General features: G+C 52.2%; 1 protein-coding gene across 4 annotated transcripts in view; it reads right to left on the bottom strand.

Annotated features, from left to right (window-relative positions):
- Window positions 1-8,903: 8,903 nt before the first annotated feature.
- The window catches only part of SLC4A1 (solute carrier family 4 member 1 (Diego blood group)), a 65,613-nt gene continuing 52,632 nt past the window's right edge, over window positions 8,904-21,884 (bottom strand). For all 4 annotated transcript variants that reach the window (XM_074979331.1, XM_074979330.1, XM_074979329.1 and 1 more), the window contains 7 exons: window positions 21,194-21,346; window positions 19,839-19,931; window positions 18,054-18,220; window positions 17,111-17,364; window positions 15,927-16,096; window positions 15,198-15,371; window positions 8,904-14,548 (listed from right to left, as the gene is read on the bottom strand). In XM_074979331.1, coding sequence (XP_074835432.1) covers window positions 14,468-14,548; window positions 15,198-15,371; window positions 15,927-16,096; window positions 17,111-17,364; window positions 18,054-18,220; window positions 19,839-19,931; window positions 21,194-21,346 — 1,092 coding nt within the window. In that variant the 3' untranslated portion in view covers window positions 8,904-14,467. The remainder of the gene's footprint in view (window positions 14,549-15,197; window positions 15,372-15,926; window positions 16,097-17,110; window positions 17,365-18,053; window positions 18,221-19,838; window positions 19,932-21,193; window positions 21,347-21,884) is intronic.

Consider the following 21,884-nt stretch of genomic DNA (forward strand, 5'->3'; position numbering starts at 1 on the left):
AATTAACTCTAGACTGGAGTGGTGGGGAGCGGATACAGGAGTAGGGTGATTTTAGCCAGGATAGGAGATTAACTCCAATTACTCAGTGCCCAGGCGGCCTCTCATGGTCACACTGGGCTAGTGACATCAGAAGATTTTTGTGTAGAGCAGGGGTCAGCGACCTTTCCGAGACGGAGTGCCGACATTGGCCCTTTTGACCTCTATGTGCAGTCAGAGGGCTGGTGATACTTTTGAAAGTCACTAAGAGTCCTACTTACAACAGCTTCATTCATAAATAAAGGAAGAGGCCGAGCTTCACTGTTTCGCTGGTGGTTGGGAGCATTAGCTGGTCTTTTGTTAATCCACAGGTAGCCTGGCGTTGAGCCAGCTCCCGGCTGCACGGGGGAGGAGGGGTGGGACTGAGCTCCTGCCTCGCGTGCCGATGAAAATCGGCTCATGTGTCATTTGTGGCATACGTGCTGGGGGTTGCTGACCCCGGCTTACAGCAATGCATGAGAGAGAGACCGGGAAGTCAATATGATGATAGACAGGCCCACTGACAGGGGAGGGCAAAAGGGGCAGATGCCACAGGGCCCGGCATTTCGAAGAGGCCTGGAGCTCCGGCCGCCACCTTTACGAAAGTAGCAGCAGCAGCGACCAGAGCTCCAGCCCCCTTTGACGTGCCGCGGCCGGGCAGCTCTGAAGTGGAGGGGCAGAACTGGAATTTGAGCAGTGCTGACTGCCCTAGGCCCTGCCCCTTCTGCCTTTGGCCCCACCCCTTCTGGGGCGCAGTGGCTTTCAGCCCCACTGATGATCGCTATCAGGGGCTGGGCAGTGTCAGAGACAGACCCCGACTTGCCAAGAGCAGCAGCCGCCTGGTATTTTGCCAACACTGGTTTCATGCATGCCCAGGAGAAAACATGTGCTGAGTTAAGGGATCAGCATCCTAACCCCTTTGATCACCCACCCCACCATTCCCTAAGCTGCCCAAGGAACACTCCAGCCAGACACCAGGCTGGCAGGTGGGGGATCTCAGTGGAAGGGGGAGTAACAGTCCCCTACAGCAGGGGTGAGCAAACTTTTCACGTCAGGCTTCGACCCTGCAATTAGCAAGGGTCCACCAGCCCGTCTAACGTCATCCAAAGCAATCCAGGGAAACATCGATTATGTTCCCACAAGAATAGCCCCTTTCAGCACGCATAAGAAAACATGCCAGTAGTTTGCAGAACCCGCCGTGAGTCAGTCTGGGAATGTGAACACACCGACGTAAAAACAGTCACAGATTTCAGCAGTTTTAATGCGAGGGATGATCCTGAGACCCAGCAGCCAATTGTGCTGTGCCCCTCTTAGGAAATTTCACCCCCCCACCAGCAGAGACCCACCCCACTCACTTTGCACACCCTGGCTCTAGGGCAGGGTTTGGGTACTAGGGACCGGTTTGCACCTGTCAGGGAGCTATCAGGGACCAGCGCCAGAGCATGGGCCAGGCATTGAGAAATGCTGCTCTAGAGGTTGGCCAAAGGGTCTGTTCCGACCACCCTGCCCCTGTTGGGCAATGGCAGAGGGGCGCTGGCTAGATCCCCATTAGATGGCAGGAGGGGGGCTGGAGGCAGAGCAGGCTGACAGCTCTGGTCTGGAGGAAGAGACCTGGAGGCCAAACCCTTTCAGCGCTCTCTAGAGATCAGACATGGGCAGGACCCACTTCTCTTCTACTTCCACCAGCGGCAAGGCCCAGACATGGCCGAGATCTGCTAGCGCTGCTGCACCTGATCAGGTAACAGGCCTGGACTGAGCTGCCCTGTGTGAGGTGCCAGCTTCCCTCTTGTCTCCCCAGCTGTTCTCTGCTGATTCATTTGGACTCCAGGGGCTCTGCCCTCCCTGGCTCTGGCAGGGGCCTGCAGACCTGGGTGGGGGATTGGAGAGGTCTGGGTGACACAAACGACACAGCTGGAGGCCGTGCCAGAGACCGGCTGACCTCTGTGGGCAGCGGAGGGGCCCAGGGCCCTGCACAGGGACTGCTGGGGCTCCCAGGGCAGCAGAGACAGGCGCTCGCTCTCTCTCTTTCTAGGTCGAGGGTGAAGGAAGTAGTTGGAGCAGGAGAGGGCAGCTCCAGGGGATCTGACTGCTGTACACAAGCCGGCCTCTGCACCAGCCGCCTCAGTCACCCAGCCAGAAACACACCCACCCCGTGCCAGGCCTCTGCCACAATGGCTCCCCGGGCACGGTGAGGGGCAGCTGAACACACGGAGGGAGGCAGGCATAAGAGGGCCCGATCCAGAGAGGTGCTGAGCCGCTGCGTCGCCTGTTGGAGTTAGTGGGAGCTCTGTGCTTTTCAGGGTGAAGCCCAGACCTACTAAATCTCCAGAGCCCCCACGCCCTCCGCCAGATCACATGACGAGCCTCCTGACTTCTTGATTTTTTTTTATTCCTGCTCCCAAACCTCCCTCCCTTTGCCCAATTTCCCTTCCGCAGCCCCTGAAGTCCTCCCTCACAGAGCTGATTCCTTCCCAGCTTTACACCATCAGAGAACGCCCCAACCTTCCCCACAGGGACGCAACGTTGGCTCCCCACCCCTCAAACGCTAGGTCCCAACCCTAACGACCATGCCTCAGGCAACTTCTGCCCAGGGGTGTAAATAACCCTGGGCAAAGGGGTTCCCCTCCAGCCAGAAGGAGCTGCACAAGCAGCCAGGAAAGGTAAAATGCCAGAGGAAGATGGCCAATCTGAGTTCAATTCCCGTCTCTGCCACCCCAGTCCCAGCTGACTCTGGACAGTCACCAAAAGGGTCATTTTCTACCACTGGTCTTGGCCTTTAGAGCTTAATTGAATCTCCAAAGCACCTAACTCACCTGTGAAAGTAGGACTTAGATCCTAAATCACTTAGCTCTTGTCTACCTTACAAAGGCTTTGCTGGTGTATTTGGCCTGGCAGGCTAGGTCTCTACTACAGAGTTATTTCAAAATAATGGCTGTTACTTTGAAACAGCTTTGACGTCATCTACACTGCGCATGTGCTGTTTCGAAATAAATTCAAAATAAATAAATTCCAACAACCAACTTGGAAGAAGGGGGCTTTCGGCGTTTGGGGGAGCCTTTCGAAAGGCCCCTGTCTACAGGGGCACTGTGCGTTCCCAAAGCAGCGTTTTCGAATCGTGCGTGGCTGCCATTATGCTAATGGAGCGCTGCATATTTGTGTCCGCGCCTCATTAGCATCTTCGGAACTCCCTCATTAACACGAGCCTCTCGAAAGGGAGGAGGCAGAATAGACGCGGCCGTGCAGAATAGCGCTATTTTGAGATGGCTGGATCGAAAGAACAGATTTCGAAATAGGGCTGCAGTGTAGCTATAGCTGCAGAGCCCCCTGGTGGAGACACGAGTGTGGACAGAAGGAGTTTTTCTACCGGCATGACCCCAGGACCCCAAACAATGTGGCTGTGGCTACACTAGCCCCCCCTTTCAGAGGGGCTATGGTAATATGGCACTCAGGATATGCTAATGAGGTGCTGCATATTCATGACAGCACCTCATTAGCATATTCTGAAGTGGAACATTATCACAGGGCTTCTGAAAGGAGGGCCTAGTGTGGCCACAGCCTGTTCATTATGTTTCCAGAAACATAATTCTACCAGCAGCTAATTACGGTGGCTGGGACCAGTCAGTTTCGCACCACCCCAGCCTGGCACAGCCCCACCAGCCCTACACTGAGGGGTGTGCATCTGGCCTTAGGCTTTTTTTCCAACAATTTAGCCTTAATTTGGCTGTGCCAAAGCTCCTGGTTTGAAAGATTTGGGGGGAACTAACTCTCCTGCACTTTGTCTGGTCACATCTGGCCACACATGGACTTTGTACTTGTGTAACTGTCTCTGGCTACGTCTACACACCAGTGATCTTCCGACAGAAGTTCTTCTGGAAGAGCTCTTCTGAAAAAAAAGCCTGCTTTCAAAATAGCACATTGGCCCACAAAAAAGGTGGATTGAAAGAGCAAGCCAATCTTTCGACAGAGAGCAGCCACACAGCCCCCGCTCTTTCAAAAGAATGGGCCAGGGATTGAAAAAAAGCAGGTGCCAGCTGTTCCGGAAAAAGGGCCCATGGAGCTTTTGAAAGGAGGTTTTCTTCCTGGTCCGGGAGTGGAACGGGACTTCTGGCAGAACAGCTGCGGGCTTTCGATTTCGGATCGAGAGAGTGCATTTGGTGTGTAGACGCTCCGTGGGGTCTTTTGGAAAAGGTCCCTTTTTTTTTTTTCAAAAGAATTTGCTAGTGTAGACGCAGCCTCAGTGAGGTATGTGCAGTTTTATTAGTAGAACCCCTGGCGTGGCTATAATTACACTGGTACAAAGGAGCTTTATCCAGATAAGCTTGTTCCCCTTTACATATAGGGGTGAGCACTACAACAGTGGTTTTCAACAGGTGTGCAGGGACATACTCCAGCACCCTGAGAACTGTCCACATGTGCCATGAATTTTTGGCAATTTCCCCTCTCCCTGACTCTGCAAAGAGCCACCCCGGAGGGGAAATCGACAACCCCTGCACCAGCTGGGATGCAAGCAGCAATTCTGCCTGAGTCCCAGCTGGTGTGGTGTTTGTCAGTTTCCCCTTGCGGTGGCTCTCTGCAGAACCACAGTGAGGTTAAATGCCAACCATGCTGAAGCCCATTCAGACTGAAAGGTGCTGCTTCACAGCCTGAAAAGGTTGGCAGAGAGCCCACGTCCCCTTCCTGCTGTGGCAAGGGTGGAGAGAGGACAGGAGCCTGTTGTAGCTGGGACACGGTTTAAATGCCACATCTTGGCTCCAACAGGCTGGCGGGGAGGGAAGCCTGCTGTCAGGAGCTGCCTCCCCCCTCACCGTCCACGAGTAATCAAGTAACTGCTGAAATTTTCAGTGGTTCCTCATTTACTCAGCCTCCCATTTGATCTCCATTTAGCTTTCTGTATGCACTGCTATGTTGCAAACCTCTCCAGGAAGACTGTACCCATAGCAAATGTAAGGAAATGTGTCGTTGATGAGCAATTGATTAAAAAAGTGGGTGTGCCAGGGGATTGTTTGTCTCATGTACCGTGTTACTGAAAAGGTTGGAACCACCGAACTACAGCTTCCTCCTCTTGAGAGGTGTTGTATGGCTTAAATGTTGCTGATCTAGTTAAAACTGTTCATGTCTGGTGTGTGGAAAAGCCGTAACTGGGTTGGCAGCCACTTGAGCTCTCCCTTGTGGCTTAGGATCACAACAGGCGGTCTGACTCAGTTTCCCTTCTTGGACTGTTCAATTTCATACCTGCTTTTTTTGCAGTGGGAAATGCCCCTCCTTAGGAACTGGGCTTACTCATATAAAATGAACTGAAAATCCTAGCACATATACAGAGTTTTCTCCATCCATGTGCAGAATAATTTTTTACATGCACTGATGCATGTGTGAAGGTGAACCATGCACAGCGATAATAAACTAGCTGTGGGCACTCCGCTAATCTTCTGGGCAGCATTTGCATCACTCCTGAATGGCCGCACAAGCGCACAGATTACAGTCAACACTGCCCCACTCTCTGACTTGTGTTTCATGGCAAAGTTGCTCCCTTGATGCGGTTCTGACCATCAATTCCTGGACCCCATCAATAATTTGAGAATTAAAGTCCTTCACCTTTCCTCGTATTCGTAAAGAGCAGTATTTCTTTTGGTTGATTGGTGCCCGGTTTTCCTGATGCTCCTATTAGATCTTGCATCAAATGTTTTGCTAGTTGAAGGCCTCTGTGGTTTTCATATAAATAACCCTTGACAATGGATTCACTCTGTGCGTTCCCTCAGGAGATGGCGAACTGCTTTTTGGACCTTGTACATCCCACATAATTCATCTTAATGTCTGTTTATTAGCAACTAATTATTATTTAAGTTATACTGGACAGTTACAGTTTTAAGTAAAGCCAGCGCTTTTTCTCTCTTGCAGCTTCCAGCTCCTTTTTATACCAAAGACACCTGAGGACTCCATGAAAGAATAAACTCCTGTGTTCATTCACACCCGACATGCTCTTGTCATAATCTTTTCAGAAAATAAGCCTCATGAAGTATCATTCGAACACTCACAATTTCCTGGTTTGTATTGTCCTGGTGAAATGTGTTTGGCAACATCATATGGGAAGTTATAAGATAGCCCAGTAGGGTGTTACCAACCCCATGGTCCGGCCCAGGCTGAAGTCAGGTCCATCCTAGGCAAAGGAGCTAACCTTAATATGCATTTAGCAGTAAACAAAGTCATAAAGCAGTATGGGAAAACAAAGGAAATTCAAACAGGTGAAAAAACCAGCAGGGAACATCCTTCCACATAGACTCTTTGCTGCCTGGGGGTATGTCTACACAGCAACTTTATTCTAAAATAAGCTATTCTGGCATAGGGTATTTCAAAATAACACTGCTATACACAACGGCTATGTCTACACTAGCCCGCCCCCTTCAAAAGGGGGATGCTAATGAAACACTTTGGGATATGCTAATGAGGCGCTGCCATGAGTATGCACTTCGAAATCCCCTTATTCCAATTTGGTTATAGGAATAAGGGGATTTCAAAGTGTGCGGGGTTCTTTCAAAAAGGACCCCGTGTAGACGAGCCGCGCACGATCGAAAGCGGCACTTTCGAAGTGCCATGGCTGCCATTATGCTAATGAGACACTGCATATTCATGGCAGCACCTCATTAGCGTATCCTGAAGTGTCTCATTAGCATCCCCCTTTCGAAAGGGGCTAGTGTACACATAGCCAATAGTGTGTTTCGAAATAGCACTGAAGTCTTTTGAAATACAGCATCAACACACAAAGGCCACGACCACACTAACCTCTCCTTTCGGAAGGGCTAGGGTAATGTGGCACTTTGGAATACGCTAATGAGGTGCTGCCATGAATATGCAGTGCCTCATTAGCATAATGACGGACGCACAGGCTTCAAAACTGCTGGGTTCGAAATGCATGCTGCCCATGTAGCCGGGGGCCTTTTGAAATGACCCCCCCGATTTCAAAAGCCCCTTCTTCCCAAAACCAGATGGGGAGAAGGGGCGCTCGAAATCAGGGCGTTGTTTCAAAGGGCCCCCAGCTACACGGGCAGCGTGCATTTCAAACCCAGCAGTTTCGAAGTGTGTGCATGGCCGCCATCATGCTAATGAGACCCTGCATACTCATGGAAGAGCCGCATTAGAATATTCCGAAGTGCCACCTTACCAGAGCCCTTCTGAAAGGAGGGGCGAGTGTGGTCGCAGCCACAGTGTCTATTTCAGAAGAAAGCCGTTGGCTGCACTATGGCTTATTTCTAGCCAGATTCCACTCCCTCTCTTAACAGCACCTGTTTCAAAATAGCTATTTTGAAATTGGCACTAGTCCGCATAGAGGGCTTGTCTACGCTAGCCCCCTCCTTCGAAGAGGGCAAGTAAATGAGCCTATCGGAGCATAGAAATCAGGTGCTACACTGCCTATGCAGCACCTCATTAGCATAATCCCCGCCACGCACACTTTGAAGTTGCATCCATACTTTGAAGTGCCCCCAGCTACGCCACTTGCCACCTCTGCAAAGTTAGCAACTTCAAAGTTCGCACAGCGGGAATAATTATGTTAATGAGCTGTTGCATATGTAGCGTGGCACCTCATTGCTATTCGCCGATCGGGCTCATTTACAGGCCCTCTTTGAAGGAGGGGGCTAGTGTAGCCAAGCCCAGAATAAGGCTTACCAATTTTGAAAGATGTCAACTGCTATTTGGAAATTATTTCGAAATAGTCGTTGCATTGTCTGAACGCTAGGGTAGTTATTTTGAAATAATGGCTGTTATTTCAAAATAACTTTGCTGTGTAGACCTACCCTGGGTCTCAGCTGGAGAAGATTTTCAAGGGGGGGCCTGAAACTATAAAAAGAAGGTACCAACCCTGGGACTACACACTGCATTCAAAATGGCAGCGCTATTCCAAGTGCGGTATTCCATTTCTGCTACCCGAGGGGTCGCGGAGACCTCAAACTACGATAGCTTGAAATAATTTACACAACCTGTGCTGCGCAATTGCGAAAATTATTTTGCGCTATGGCTACAGTCTTAGACATAGCTTAAATGTGACGGCTTTAGCTAATCCGGTGCGTCTCAATTGGCGTCTGCGTACTGTGCTTAAAATAATAAAATGGCCTCGTCTTGCCTGCAATGGACTGAATGTGTTTGTGCTGTGCAGGAGATGACGGGACAGCACCTTGCTGGGGGGAAGTTCTGGGACGGGGGTGGGGCTGGGATTATCCTGCAGCATCACTGAGGCTGGTAAGAGCCAAGGTGTGGCTGAATGGCCACTAGCGCTAGCTGGGAATGACTTGCTGGTGGACGCTGTGAGCATTCCGGCTTGGAGGTTCTGCAGAGAGGCATTGTAAAGGACACCTTGGCTTACAGGGCAGGGGCGACACAGCTCCTCATTAGGCTGGATTCTAACCTGGTACGTGTCACATTCGCTGGTGTCAAGTATCGGAGGGGTAGCCGTGTTAGTCTGGATCTGCACAGGACCCTTCGTTGCTATTCCCTGGTGTGACTCCTTCGTAACTGGGATTGGCTGGCCCCTGGCCTTTCAGCCCTTGGGGGCAAGACAACCTGTTATACAAGGTCATAGTCTCCAAGTCCCAGGGCACTTAGACATCTAAATGCCTTTGAGGACCTGGGCTAAGCATTTCAAGATGGGGAGTGTCTCTCACTAACCCCATGCTTACACTAGCAGCAGTCTTCCATGATAGGAACCCCAGCCTACCAACTCTTATTTGCACAGCATAAGTTCCTTGGAGAATGAACGCTATTTGTTCTGCATTTTGCACAGCACCTGCTGTTACAGGGGCCTGATCCAAGGCTAGCGTTTCTAGGGACTATTGCAATGCTGTTAATTATTATATTATAAATAAGAGAATCTACTGGTCTATACAAAAAGACTCCAGGCAGTTTTTATGCAAATTTATTTGCATTTTTAGAAGCATCATACAGGGGTGCGTTATTTTTAATTTCATGAAAAAAAAAGAAAGCATTTGACATTCTGTTTTGTTCTGACACGCAGGTAACAAGATTACAGAATAACCTTAACACAATCTATCTCAAGGTAGGCTTGGTTTGGCCCAGAGAACATTGATCCAAGAGAAATAACATACAGGCCAGATCCTTTTATCTCACTAGGGGGGAAAAGCTTTTCTTAACGGTCTAATCAATAAGGACAGAATTCTGCCATGTGCACAGACACAATCTCTTGCGCACACAAATACCTTCCCACGCACAATCACCTGTTCCTCTCTGTCTCCATTCACACACTGCTCAGGTCCAGATCTGGTTTATCTACAGCCACATAAGACCAGGTCTGCACAGTCATTAAAGTCGATTGTAGATACACAATTCTAGCTATGGCAACTGCATAGCTAAAATCGACTTATCTACAATCGACTTATCTGGCCGTCCTCATAGAGGGAGGTATACGGGAGTTTGACCTTTACTCCTCGCAATACTGATGAGTACAGGGGTCGACTGCTGACCCTAGATAAGTTGATTTCTTGTGTCCCCACTAGATGCACAAAATCAAACCCAGAAAATCAACCCTGACCGTCGATCTTCCACATGGTGAAGACATATGCACTTTGGAGCCCACTTTGCTGGTCTGACACCTTCCATAGGTGTTCAAGCAACAAATTGCCTGTTTACGAGGCCAAATGTAGAACTTCATCTGAGTGTGTCCAGTTTCAAAACTGGCCTTGCATTTAGTATCTCTTGTTATCTGACCCAGACAGCAACAATCCTGCAAACTCCCTTCACCACACAGTCCAGACAGTAACGTGCACGAGCTCTAACCCTTTTGGCCTTCCAATCACATTCTTTTTGGGCCTGACTTCACACTGCGTTACTCCAATTCTAAGCCAGTGTGACTCTTGATTCCAGGCTCACTGCAACAGCTGGAGTTACACAGAGCAGAATCAGAGCCGTTATCACTCTGACTTTTTAAACACAATTCAGATCACATTCAAGTGTCTCTCTTAAAAAAAAAAAAACTTGCCAAAGATGCAGAATTCCTACTGAATCCAGCATTTTATAATCGAGGTAGGTGATGCTGCCTCATCCACATCACATCCCCATAGATCCCCATTAATTTTTCCAATGCACAGAGAGGCATTTCCTCCAAAGAGGACAGTCCCTGGAAGGCCATTCAAAAACAAGGATCCTGATTCTCCATTCCCTTATCCAGCTTTACGCGTATGCAGCTCTGCTGACTTTGAGGGAATTACTCCCACTTTAAAACAGAATAAGGGTGAGGGAAAATCAGGCCTGAGAACTATCAGTCAGAGTCTGAAAAATGCTACCAGAAGCTGCTGAGCACTTTGCAGGGGCCGGTCCTGTGAAAGAGGGACTTTCTGGTTTAAAAAACAAACCAGAGGATTTGGTCCAAGACCCACCAAAGTTGATCAAGAGACTCCTATTGGCTTCAGAGGGCTTTGGGACAGACTTATACAGGTAGAACTTCTCTCATCTGGCACCCTCAGGACCTGACTGGTGCCAAATAAGAGAATTTGCCAGACCATGGGAGATCAATATTGTCTAGCATATTACCAACACTTCCCGTGCTTCCTGGGCTCTTGGAAGACATTTCGGGGTAAATTACAGCTAAATAACAGCACAGAACACTGAGAGCCAGGACTGGTGGCTGTAACAAACTTTATGGGATCCCAGAGCACTTGGCCACGCCCATGATAAACTGTCTTCCAGCTAACTAAAACTGTGCTGAATGAATGTTGCCAGATGAGAGAGGGCCAGACTAGAGAGGTTCAACCTGTAATTTCTGAAGCATAAGTTGCCCCTTTAGGTTCCCAATAACCTGAGATGATTCTTCCCAGAAATATTTCCACCGCTTAGCTCCTCTATTTATGCTCTTTATGGAGGGATGGGGGTTGGGATTATTTTTTGTTTTGCATTTCACTCACTTTGGAGACAATTGGCTGAGGGAAACAACTGATCAATGTTCCCTCTAAGCTTTTTCACTCGTGCAAATTTTTTTCAGGACTGGGTTGAATAATTTTTTTACAGGCACCAAGGCATGTGCAAATGTGCACCACTAGCAGAAACCAAAAAACCTAGCTGTGGGTGTTCATCGGCTGGGCAGCATCTGAATCTCTTCTGAGTACCTGCCCAAGTGCACAATTTACAGGGAACACTGCAACTGACTGTCAGTTTAACCTTTTTCATTCTAGTGAGTTTCACTTTCTGTTTCTCAGGCTCTAGCCACTGGGTGCTGGACCAGATTCTAATCTGTCACGCACTGGTAAGAACCCAGATCATCTCTAGAGATATCAACGGAGTTGCTCCAGATTTATGTTGGCATAACAGACCGGTCCCTGTTTGCACTGCAGTCACAGCAGGGGAACATTACAATGAAAACACAATGGAATTAAAAAACAAGTCTATCAATGTTAGTATAAAAAGAGTAAGATGGACGTGGTGGTCGCTACATCTCAGTCTTTACAAATAGCCTTTAAAAAGCCTTTCTAGACTACCAGTAGGTATCTGCAGAGGGGGTTCTTTCTAGCCTACATGCACCCCTTCCTCATACCCTGTCACTCTTTTGTAAGGCAGAAGCAAAATCAGCATCTTTTTAAATATATGTTAAAAATAAATTACAAACATCCCTTATCACTAGCGTAAAATATACAGGTCATTTCACCCGCTGTCTTTTTTTTTTTTTGTGCTTTGTTTTTTGCTTTTTACATAGACTCTAACTACAGAAGCATCAGAAAACTCTTTTTTTATCTCTTTTACCATTATTTTCTTAATGTCAAATATATAAATTTGTCCTCTTCCTATTTACATGTGAAATTCCCTGGGACAGACGATAAGTTAACACAAACAAAGGAAAATGGGGCCAGATGTTCAGTTGATCCCTTGAAGTCAGTGAAGTGCGAATGATTAAGATCTGCTGACAATCCGGCCTGAAGTCTTTATTCTACGCTAACTAAATCAAACAAACAAATAAACCATCTTGCTCGGGTTGCGAAGCCTGGGAGGACTCATGGAGTACCTGATTCAGATCTGCTCTAGTCTGGTCTGATGGGCAGAGTTAAATGGATGCAAAATTGGAGGGGGCCATCTGGGATCAGGCTCTCAGAACACTGGAGAAGCCTCAATTCTGGAAGGGCTGCTGAGAATGGAAGAGCCAGGGCATTGCTCTGTACAGCTGGAAAAGGCACTGAACAGAGGCTGGATCCTGTGAGGGGCTGAGCATCCTTAACTCTTGCTGTACTAATTGGAGGCTTTGAGCCCTTGTTGGCATTGCCCCTGCGCTGAGGATTTTGCTGCAGTCAGGAAAAACAGCCCTAGTGCTGGGTTATACAAGGGAACCAATTTAACCTGCGTGTGCCTGAACACAACTCTCATTGGGCTCAGCAGCAGCTGGGGCTGCTTACACCACAGCTCACCTGGCCCACAATCAGCAATCCTCTATTGTGTTAGAGGGAGCTGCATTCTGGGGGAAAGCCCCGCCCCCAATCAGGATTCAAACACAGCTCAGTAACAAGGCAGCATGGGCCAGGCTGAGATCAGCCCCAACCCGCACCTAGTGATCTCTTTGGGAGATTAAAGGGGGTGTGGGTGCAGTAGGTGAATGTAGTAGCCCCTGGCATTGGCCACATGATTTATCCCCAGTCATATATTGATTGCCAAAGAGTTTCTTAAAGTAACTTGTTACAGGAGCTAATTACACCTCATCAGTGATAACACAGAATTATAAACCTGACTGGTCTTGTCCTGAACTGGATACGGTGCCAGTGGTAGCCACTCCTTGCCTGCACACAGAGGACCCCAAGGCCATCAACAAACTTCCTAACTGCCAGGTTGGTTAAGCACTGGAATAAATTGCCTAGGGAGGTGGTTGAATTGCCATCACTGAATATTTTAAGAGCAGGTTAAACAAACCCCTATCGGGGATGGTCTGTCTCAGTGCTTCTTGAATGGAGTTCCCTGACCAACTCACAGGTGTGCCACCAGTGTTTGGAAAAATACACTGATGGTCAATCTCTTCTGTTACCAAAACCAGAGACAATGTTGCCTCTTCATTGTTATGAGACCTGATTAAATTACCTCATTTTGGTTTTGCTGCATATGTCGCTGTTTGGTTTTTTTTCCTTCGGTCTCACAACAATTTTTTTTAAGAAAACTGTTTCCTAAGTGTTCTGCATAAAAAAATCGCATTGTTTAGTGCTCTGTGGGCTCAAAAAGTTTGAGACACTGCACTAGAGGGTGCCAGATCCTGCTGTGAGTGTGGGGGACAGGGCTAGATGTCCTCTTGAGCTCCCTTCTAGTTCTATGATACCTCACAGGCTGCTTTGTCCCCCTCCAGTATTATTTTTTTCCGGCCTGGTTGCAAAGTGAGCACTGAAACAGGGAGCGCAGTTCTGTTCCCAAGCAAGCACCAAGCACTATCGATAGCACACTGAGTTCTGTCTGAGCAGAGGCCTCAGACATGTTAGCACCAAAGTCTGTCCAATAAAAGGCTTGGAAGCTTGTGGGAGGGGAAGTCAAGGAGCATTCACCCATCTCAGGCTCTTAGACAGAGCCTGCCCGACTGCCCCTGTCCCCCAGCCCTCCCTGTGCAGGAGGTAATGGGATGGAACCCCAGAATCACCAGTGGCAGCTAAGATTCTGTTAGCCCGAAGCCATCCCCAAGCAACCGGCACCTGTGATGCTGTCATTTCCTTGGCCGGTTTGTTCCTTCCCATCAGCTGGTTCCAGTTCCGTGGTGACATAGGGATTCTAAAGGCTGCCCCCCTCCCTTTGGCTTCTTCCTTGGTCTCTTTTCAAGCTGCCTTCCTCATCTGGGAGGACAAGCTGCCCTTCAGTCTCTGGCTCTGGCTGAGCACTCACCACTTTGCTCCGGGTTACACGGAACGCCAGGGTCTGTAAAAAGCCCTGCCAGCGGGATTAGCTCTTCCAAAGGTCTGTAAAAAAGAAAATCTGACAAGATCCGGTTACTTCCCAGGGGCTGGGGGAAGAGAAAGCAGCAGACCACAGGCACCAGCCTGGCAGGCAGAGAGCCAGTACCCCAAGGAGTTGGTGCTTTCTCGCGGTTGGTGTCCTCGCTGCTTACACCGCCAAAAGAGAAGGAAAGGAGAAATCTATTCCCAGGTTACTTAGCTGCAGAGCCAGTGCTGAGCGGAGTCCATGGGTCTCGTTCCCATCTCCAGCCGGAAGTGGGATTTGTCCTTAAGGTCAGGTTGCAAAGTCTTGCAAGGTTGCTGTTGTGGGTCTATGGGATCTGAAGCAGATCTAAGGCATGTGTGTAGCTACACAGATTCCTTGGCGTGTGTGTGTGCGTGTGTGTGCGCACACGCACAAATACACTTGCAGTCTCACACACACACACACACACACACACACACACACACACGCTTGGTTCTTGGACCCCAGACTCTGGGCTTGCTTAAAAGACTGGGAACGGACGCCATTGTCCCGTAGAGGGAGGACACAATGGAGCAGGAGCTCAGAGGGGCATCTGCACTTCATGGTACACATCCCGGCCTTCCGTCTCGTCAAAGGTCACCTCGGCATCATCTGCATCCAGCTGGAAGGAAGCAGGGACACCATTAGGGATGGCGGGGGCAGAGGGAACCGGGAAGCCCTGACGTGCTGGCACTGCCCTGCTCTGCGGCTGTTTTCCTGAGGCCTGGCAATGGATTCCTGGAGCACTGGCTGGGGGCTGGAAGAGAAAGTGCCGTCCAGGAGTGCCTCCTTTCCGATGAGTCTTCCTGCCCCAGGAGCTGCTCCCCTGCCCCCCAACCTTCATAGAACCAGAGAATCCCAGGGCTGGAGGGGACCTCAGGAGGTCATCGGGTCCAGCCCCCTGCCCAGAGCAGGACCAACCCCAACTAAATCAGCCCAGCCAGGGCTTTGTCAAGCCGGGATTTACAAACCTCTAGGGATGGAGATTCCACCATCTCTGTAGGCAACACATTCCAGCACTTCCCCACCCGCCTGGCGAAATAGTTTTTCGTAATATCTGACCTACACCTCCCCCACTGTAACTTCAGACCATTGTTCTTTGTTTGCCATCCCGCACTACTGAGCACAGCCTCTCTCCATCCTCTTGAGAGCCCCCTGCAGGAAGCTGAAGGCTGCTCTCAAATTGCCCCTCACTCTTCCCTTCTGCAAACTGAATAAGCCCCGATCCTTGGAGCAAAGGCCTGGAGCACGAGCAGGCACCGGACACCTACACTCTTCAGCTCGATGTCCCTGAAGACCTTGGGCAGCAGGAACCGGCGCAGGGGCACCGTCAGGATGAGGAGGAAAGGCAACCCCAAGGAGGCCGGGCTGGACTTCACTGCCCACAGGGAGGCCAGGCACACGATCTGGGTGAGCGTGAAGACGTGCATGCGCCAGGTCTTCACCTTAGAGATGAAAGCCGGGGAGAGTCAGAGATGCCCTGGTGCCCATGACCCCACCCACCAGCTCCAAGGACAGCCATGGCCTGGACCAGCCTGCCCTGCGTGCGAGCTCCCTGCTGGGGAGAGGAACGGGGCATCTCCCTGCTTCTCCCCAGGCCAACCTCTGCCCTGACAGCTGGGACATCTGCCGCCTTGGACTGGGGTGGGGAGGGTCTGTGGACACAGGTGGGGGAGCTGGGCAGGGGCTGGTCCATGGCTTGGCCCAGATCTGTCCTCCTGGCAGATCAGCCTGGAGCTCCTTGTTGTGTTCCCAGCAACCTCGGGGCTGGACTGGCCAACATGCTGCCCCTCTCCCGCGCCCCAGCATGGAGAGGCAGTGAGTGAGGGGCAGGGACAGGCCACCCCCTGGGGCCACAGCCAGCTCACCCCCAAGTTTTCTCCAGCAGCCAGAGCCCGGGGAGGGAATTGCAGAAGAGCCCCTGTGGCCCCTGCCAGCCCAAAGCCCAACGCCCCTGACAGCAGAGAGGGCAAGAGGAGGAGAGAGGCGCGGCACCTCACCCGTCTGACGTAGGGCACATCCGGGTGGTACTTGGGTGGCATCAGCATGAGGAGGATGCGGTCATAGAGCTGGATCCCGTTCAGGGAGGTGACCCCCATGTAGAGGAAGATCCCAAAGAGCACAGACAGCGGGATCAGCTTCAGGATGGGCTCCATCAGGATGGAGAGGCCTGGGGGATGGAGGCGCCACGGTCAGAGCGGAGCAGCCTAGATGTGCCAGCAGGGATGGAGGCGGAGCCATCTTCCCCGGCGCCAGCTCTGGGTCAGTTGGATGCCAGCTGCAGAGCTGAGCCTGGCCCAGGCCTCAGGGCCACCCCCGGCCCAGCCTTCCCCTGCACTGTCCTGTTTCGCGCAGGGAAAAGGCCCGGGCGCCGCCTTGTTAGCTGCAGAAGAGGCTATAGCAGGGTAAGCCTCTGTCCCCGACCCAGGCCCAACCTCCTCCTCCCCGCCCTGGCTAGTTCTCAGCACTGCCAGTCCCTCCTGGGGGCTGTGCCAAGAGAGAAGCCATCGGCGGCTGCATGTTTTGCACAGCAGACGCTGGGCCTCCTGGGCAGTGAGTGAATGGCTGGTGGGGGGAGGCAAGCCACTCAGCTCCCCTGCTTCTGTGCCCACCAGAGTCCAGCCAGCCCGCCACTGGAGCCACAAGCCCCTGCCCCATACCTCCCGTGCCCCCCATTGTAGCTGCTGACCCCTGCCTAAGGCTAGCTGGCTCCCCACCCCAGAGTGCCGGATTGGTGGGTGCTGGTCCCTGCCCATGCCCCATTGAGTGTCAGGCAGCCCCAGCCTTCCCAGCCCCGGAGCAACTGGTGGCCAAGCAGCTGCACGGCTCTGGAGTGCCAGTGGGCCAGGAAGCATGGCCCGCACTGCCAGATCTGGCCCCCCAGCTACCTTTCCCGCTCTGGCCCCAGCACCGGGCCAAGAGAAGCCTTCTGAATGCAGGTGGGAGGGAGCCTGACCTAGGTTCAGAGTGGGCAGGACCTCTCACATCTGTTTGGTTGTCTTCATTACCTGCCACCCCCGCTGGTCCTCCTAGGAATGGGGCCAAAAACCCTGGGAAACCATCCCGCAAACACAGCTGTGCTGGGCTGCACCCACCCATACTCCAGAGCCCTCTTCCCAGCTCACTAGAGCCACCCGGGTGGCTGGGATGGTGCCCTCCTGAGAGCACATTTGGACGGACTCACCTACGAGGATGGACACCAGGATCCCACTGATTCTCTGCTCCTTGACCTCCTGGACTTGCACCTTCTCCCCAGGGGTGGTGGTTTTGGCCATCACCGTCAGGGCATTGGCATGAGTGATGGTCCTCACCGTGGTGGCGCTGAGCCAGGGCATTCCAAAGAGCGCTGCCAGGCCGCCCATGCCAACGATCAGCAGCAGGTCCAGGTGAAAGCCGGAGCCCTTCACCAGCTTCCTCTCAGGCTTGCTCACAATCAGCCTGGTGGGAGAGGGAGAAAAAGCATCAGCCCCTCTCCCCCAATGCCCCTGCACTGCCTCCAACCCCACAAGAGAAGACAGCCCTCCGCATCCTCAGCTCTGTCGGGGGCTGGAGCTCCCCTGGGCTCATCAGAAGCAAGACGGGGGCTTGTCTCTGCCTGTCCATCCTGTCTTTTCTTCCTCCCTCCTCTCTCCAGCCCCTGCTCTGCCACATCTCCTGCTCTCCACTGCTCCTCTTCTCAGCCCCGGTCTCCAGATTATGAGGACAGGCTGAGGGATTTGGGCTTATTTAGTTTACAGAAGAGAAGACTTAGGGGAGATTTAATAGCAGCCTTCAACTTCCTGAAGGGGAGCTCTAAAGAGGAGGGAGAGAAACTGTTCTCAGTGGTGTCAGATGGTGGAACAAGGAGTAATGGTTTGAAGTTGAAGAGGGAGAGGAGTAGGTTAGATATTAGGAAAAACTACTTCAGCAGGAGGGTGGTGAAGCACTGGAATGTGCTGCCGAGAGAGGTGGTGGATTCTCCATCCCTCGAGGTTTTTACATCCTGGCTTGACAAGGTCCTGGCTGGGATGACTTAGTGGGGGTTGATCCTGCTTGAAGCAGGAGGCTGGACTAGGTAACCTCCTGCGGTCCCTTCCATTCCTAGGAGTCTATGATCTCCCTTTCCCCAGCCCCTGCCAGCCCCTTACGTTGTGATCTGAGACTCCAGGAAAATGAGGATAAAGACCAAGAGGGCAGGAAGGACGGAAGCAAACATCATCCAGATGGGGAAGTCCAGGTTCTTCCCAAGCGGATGTATGAACCATCCCCGCGCAGATGCATTGGAGACCTTCAGGCCTTCAGGGACACTAAGTTTCTGGAAGAGAAAGATGAGTGGTCTGTACCTGGAGGCAGGTGCCGGCCAAGGGGACAGACGGAGCACCTGGGGATGTGCAGCAGAACTCAGGCATGGGGCACTGAGAGGTAACCAGCCTAGTGTGCCCTGAAAGGCAGATCGGCCCTTCCTGAGGGTCCGCTGTGTGTGAGGATCTCAGAGTGCTCTGCAGAGCAGTTATTAACGAAAGCCTGGTAGGTCTGCCCTGGAGGTTGGTACCGAGAGGTGATACGACTCACCTATGAATAGTAACAGAGAGGTGGCCATGTTAGTCTGTACTCCAACCAAACAAAGCAGCAGAAATGTAGCACTTTAAAGACGAACAAAATGATTTATTTGGTGATGAGCTTTCGTGGGACATACCCACTGCTTCAGATCAATCTCATTTCGGCTACGTCTACACTAGCCAAAAACTTCGAAATGGCCATGCAAATGGCCATTTTGAAGTTTACTAATGAAGTGCTGAAATACATATTCAGCGCCTCATTAGCATGCGGGCGGCCGCGGCACTTCGAAATTGACGCGGCTCGCCACTGCGCGGCTCGTCCAGACGGGGCTCCTTTTCAAAAGGACCCCACCTACTTCGAAGTCCCCTTATGCCTATGAGCAGATGGGAATTTGCATGGCCATTTCCAAGTTTTTGGCTAGTGTAGACAAGGCCTTCCAGTACAGACTGACATTTACAAGTACAGAGGACCAAAAAGAAAAAAAAATTGCAGTAAAAACTGACAAATCAGATAGGACAGAAGGAAGGGAGTGAGAGGTGGGGGGGGATGTTAATTGACCTGTCTGAGATAATTGCAAGCATCAAAGGAAGGGAAGCAGTCCTTGTAATGTGTGAGGCAGTTGATGTCTCTGTTCGTACCACATGTTAATGTGTCGAATTTGAATATGTTCTCTAACTCAGAAATCTCTTGCTCTAATCTGTTGTTAAGTTCTCTGTGTTGCAGGACACAGATTCTCAGGTCTTTAACAGAATGGCTCACTCCATGACACACAAGGCAAGCAGGCTGCAGACATGGGACAAGAACTCAGGAGCCATGATGCCGGGTCTCCAGCTCTAACCGTTAGGCAATACTCCATGCCCAGAGCAAGGAAGAGACCCCATGAGTCCTAACTCCCAGCCCCTGCTGCAGCCCCAAGGGCCAGGTCTCCATGTGAAATGTAATTCAGCCCAGATCAGTTGGTCAGGGGCTTGAAAACTCCTTCCCCCCAACGCTGTAGCTCTGTCGAGCTAACCCTGGGTGCAGGCACAGCAAGGCAGACAGAAAAACGCTCCTATCATCATGCAGGGAGGTCATGTTCCTACAGCACCGCTGAAAACGCTCCCTGCGGTAGCCAAGCCAAGATAGTTCCCCTTAATCATGCTTCTTGCTCAGCTACAGGGTTAGAACCTAGGAGTCCCGCGTCCAGTCTCCTGCTCTACGCACTAGACTAGACCCCATCCACCACCAGTGATGTCTGGAAAGCGGATGGAAGCGACGATACAGGCGTGAGACTTGTGAACGTGCTCAGGGCAACACCGGCCCCTCATGCCGCGTCTCACCCCTGGCGAAAGTAGCAAACACACGCGACAACACACCCTCCCCCGCTCATTCACCTGCGTGTACGTGTAGTCCTTGATTAAGAAGTCCACCAGAGCCATGATGAAGATGGAAATAGGAACCCCAAAATCACCAATCACACGCCGGAGCTGGGGGAAAACGGCCACGCTCATCAGTCAACAACCGTGGGACTGCCTGGGGGGCAGAGGCTGGGATAACAGGGCCTTTCACCTGTAGGGGGCGCTGGTTCCCTTCCAGTCCCAGGGTGGCCCAGTGGGACCTGTTGATGCTCAACAGGGCTACCCTCTCTGGGGCCATCTGGGAATAATGGGACTCGGAGGCCATTGCCTCTAGGTTCAGCCCAAGTGGAGGAAGCTTGTTGGCCCCAGGGAATAGAACCGTGAGCCTTTCGCCTCTTGGTCTGCGGTTCAGGGCTGATAGCTCTTCTTCTGCTGGGCCCCATCTGGTGGAAGGCTGCCAGCCAAGCCCTGGCACTGATGGGCTGGGAATGTGGCCTGCATGTCCCAGCTGCCAAAAGCGGGGCTGAGGGGAAGCACCCAGCATGAGAGGGGCTGTGGGTGGAGTCCCTCAGGAAGGAAGTCAGAGGAGGAGGGGGCTTGGCGGCATAGCATCCAGGAGCTGGAGGACCAGAGATGTCTGGGGTGGAGGGTGACAGCCAACTGCAGATGTCTGCAGAAGCACCGGGGGGGGGGGCACTGGGCCCCTGGGTATGAGGAGCCTCTGTCGCTGAGGTGAAGAGCCGGTCCACGCTGGGCTGTGGCAGGAGGTGAGAAGCAACCCCACAGATGGAGGAGCCAGAGAGGCCTCCACCTGCCAACCAGAGCCAGCTCCTTCGTGACCTTTCCAGGGTCAGTCTCTCTGACGGCCGCTGGGCCGGGCTCGGGGCCAGGACACGCCCTGGCTGGCAGGCTGAGGACTGACCAGGGCTGGCACTGCAATTCATGGGTGAAGGATTCAGGCCGGCTCCTGGGGATCTCTGTGGAAACGCCCAGGTGGGGATGCCCAGCACTGGTGTCTCCACAGCAGCTGAGCTGCCCTAGGGACAGACCCGACAGGTCTAATGCCCATCCCCCGTCCACAAAGACCACCCCCGGCCGCTTTAAACCGAAACTGCCGTGTTTAAACCCAAACCCTGCCCCCTCCTGAGCAGCTGGGCCAGGTGCTGCTGGGACCCTGGGGTGGGGGACGAGGGAATCAATCCCCTGGTGACAGTGTCTGGCTGCCAGCCCTACAAGAGAACCATGGGGAGAGCTGCAGGGCTGAGCCTCTGCTTGGGTTAATAAGGCCCAGATTTCAGCCCTGCAGTCGGCTCGTGGGGCTGGGGGCCCCATGGACTGGCTCCCCCCAGGCTGTAGGAAGGCGCCAGAGCAGCGTCCGAGCGGAGACCCACCTTGCCCGGCAGGAAGGCGCTGTTCTTGAACTTGCGCAGGAAAAAGGCGATGAAAAAGGTGCCGGCCATCAGGACCAGGGAGAGCAGGGCGGTGTTGGGATGAGGGGCCACACCTGAGGCGTAATTCTCCTGCAGCGGGTGCTTCTGGAAAATCTGCGGGAGAAAGCAGCAGGTGAGGCAGGCAGGGCTGAGAGCAGAATAGTCATGAGTCCAGCTGTCGAGAGCTTCCCCGAGACCTGCCCCTCACTCCATGGGGCAGTGACGCCCTCCCCTGCCGGGGCGCTGTGCCAACTGCCCCTCCTCAGCTGCCCGGGCTGGGCAGGTGAGTGACAGCACCACCTACTGGCAGGGCTGGGATAATCCCAGAGCACAATCCCTTCTGGGCATCCCAGTGGAGTTGGCTCTTGGGCTCCAAATTCTAATCATCTCCAGGGGGCTGAGACAAAGGGAGGGGATATGTTCAATGTGCCCTTTAATCTTTCCCATCCGTGTGCAGAATAAATTTTATGTGCACCGAGGCACATGCCAATGTTCACCACCTATAGGAAAAATCCCAGTGGCGGGTGCCCGGCTAATCAGCTGGGCGACATTGGAATCTCTCCTGAGTGGCTGCCCAAGTACCCAGAATAGAGGGTACCCACGATTCTGTGATTCTGTGTGACTGGTCCCAGACAGGATGCGTGGAAAGGGC

The sequence above is a fragment of the Carettochelys insculpta genome, chromosome 28, assembly GCF_033958435.1.
Source record: "Carettochelys insculpta isolate YL-2023 chromosome 28, ASM3395843v1, whole genome shotgun sequence".
NCBI lineage: Eukaryota > Metazoa > Chordata > Testudines > Carettochelyidae > Carettochelys > Carettochelys insculpta.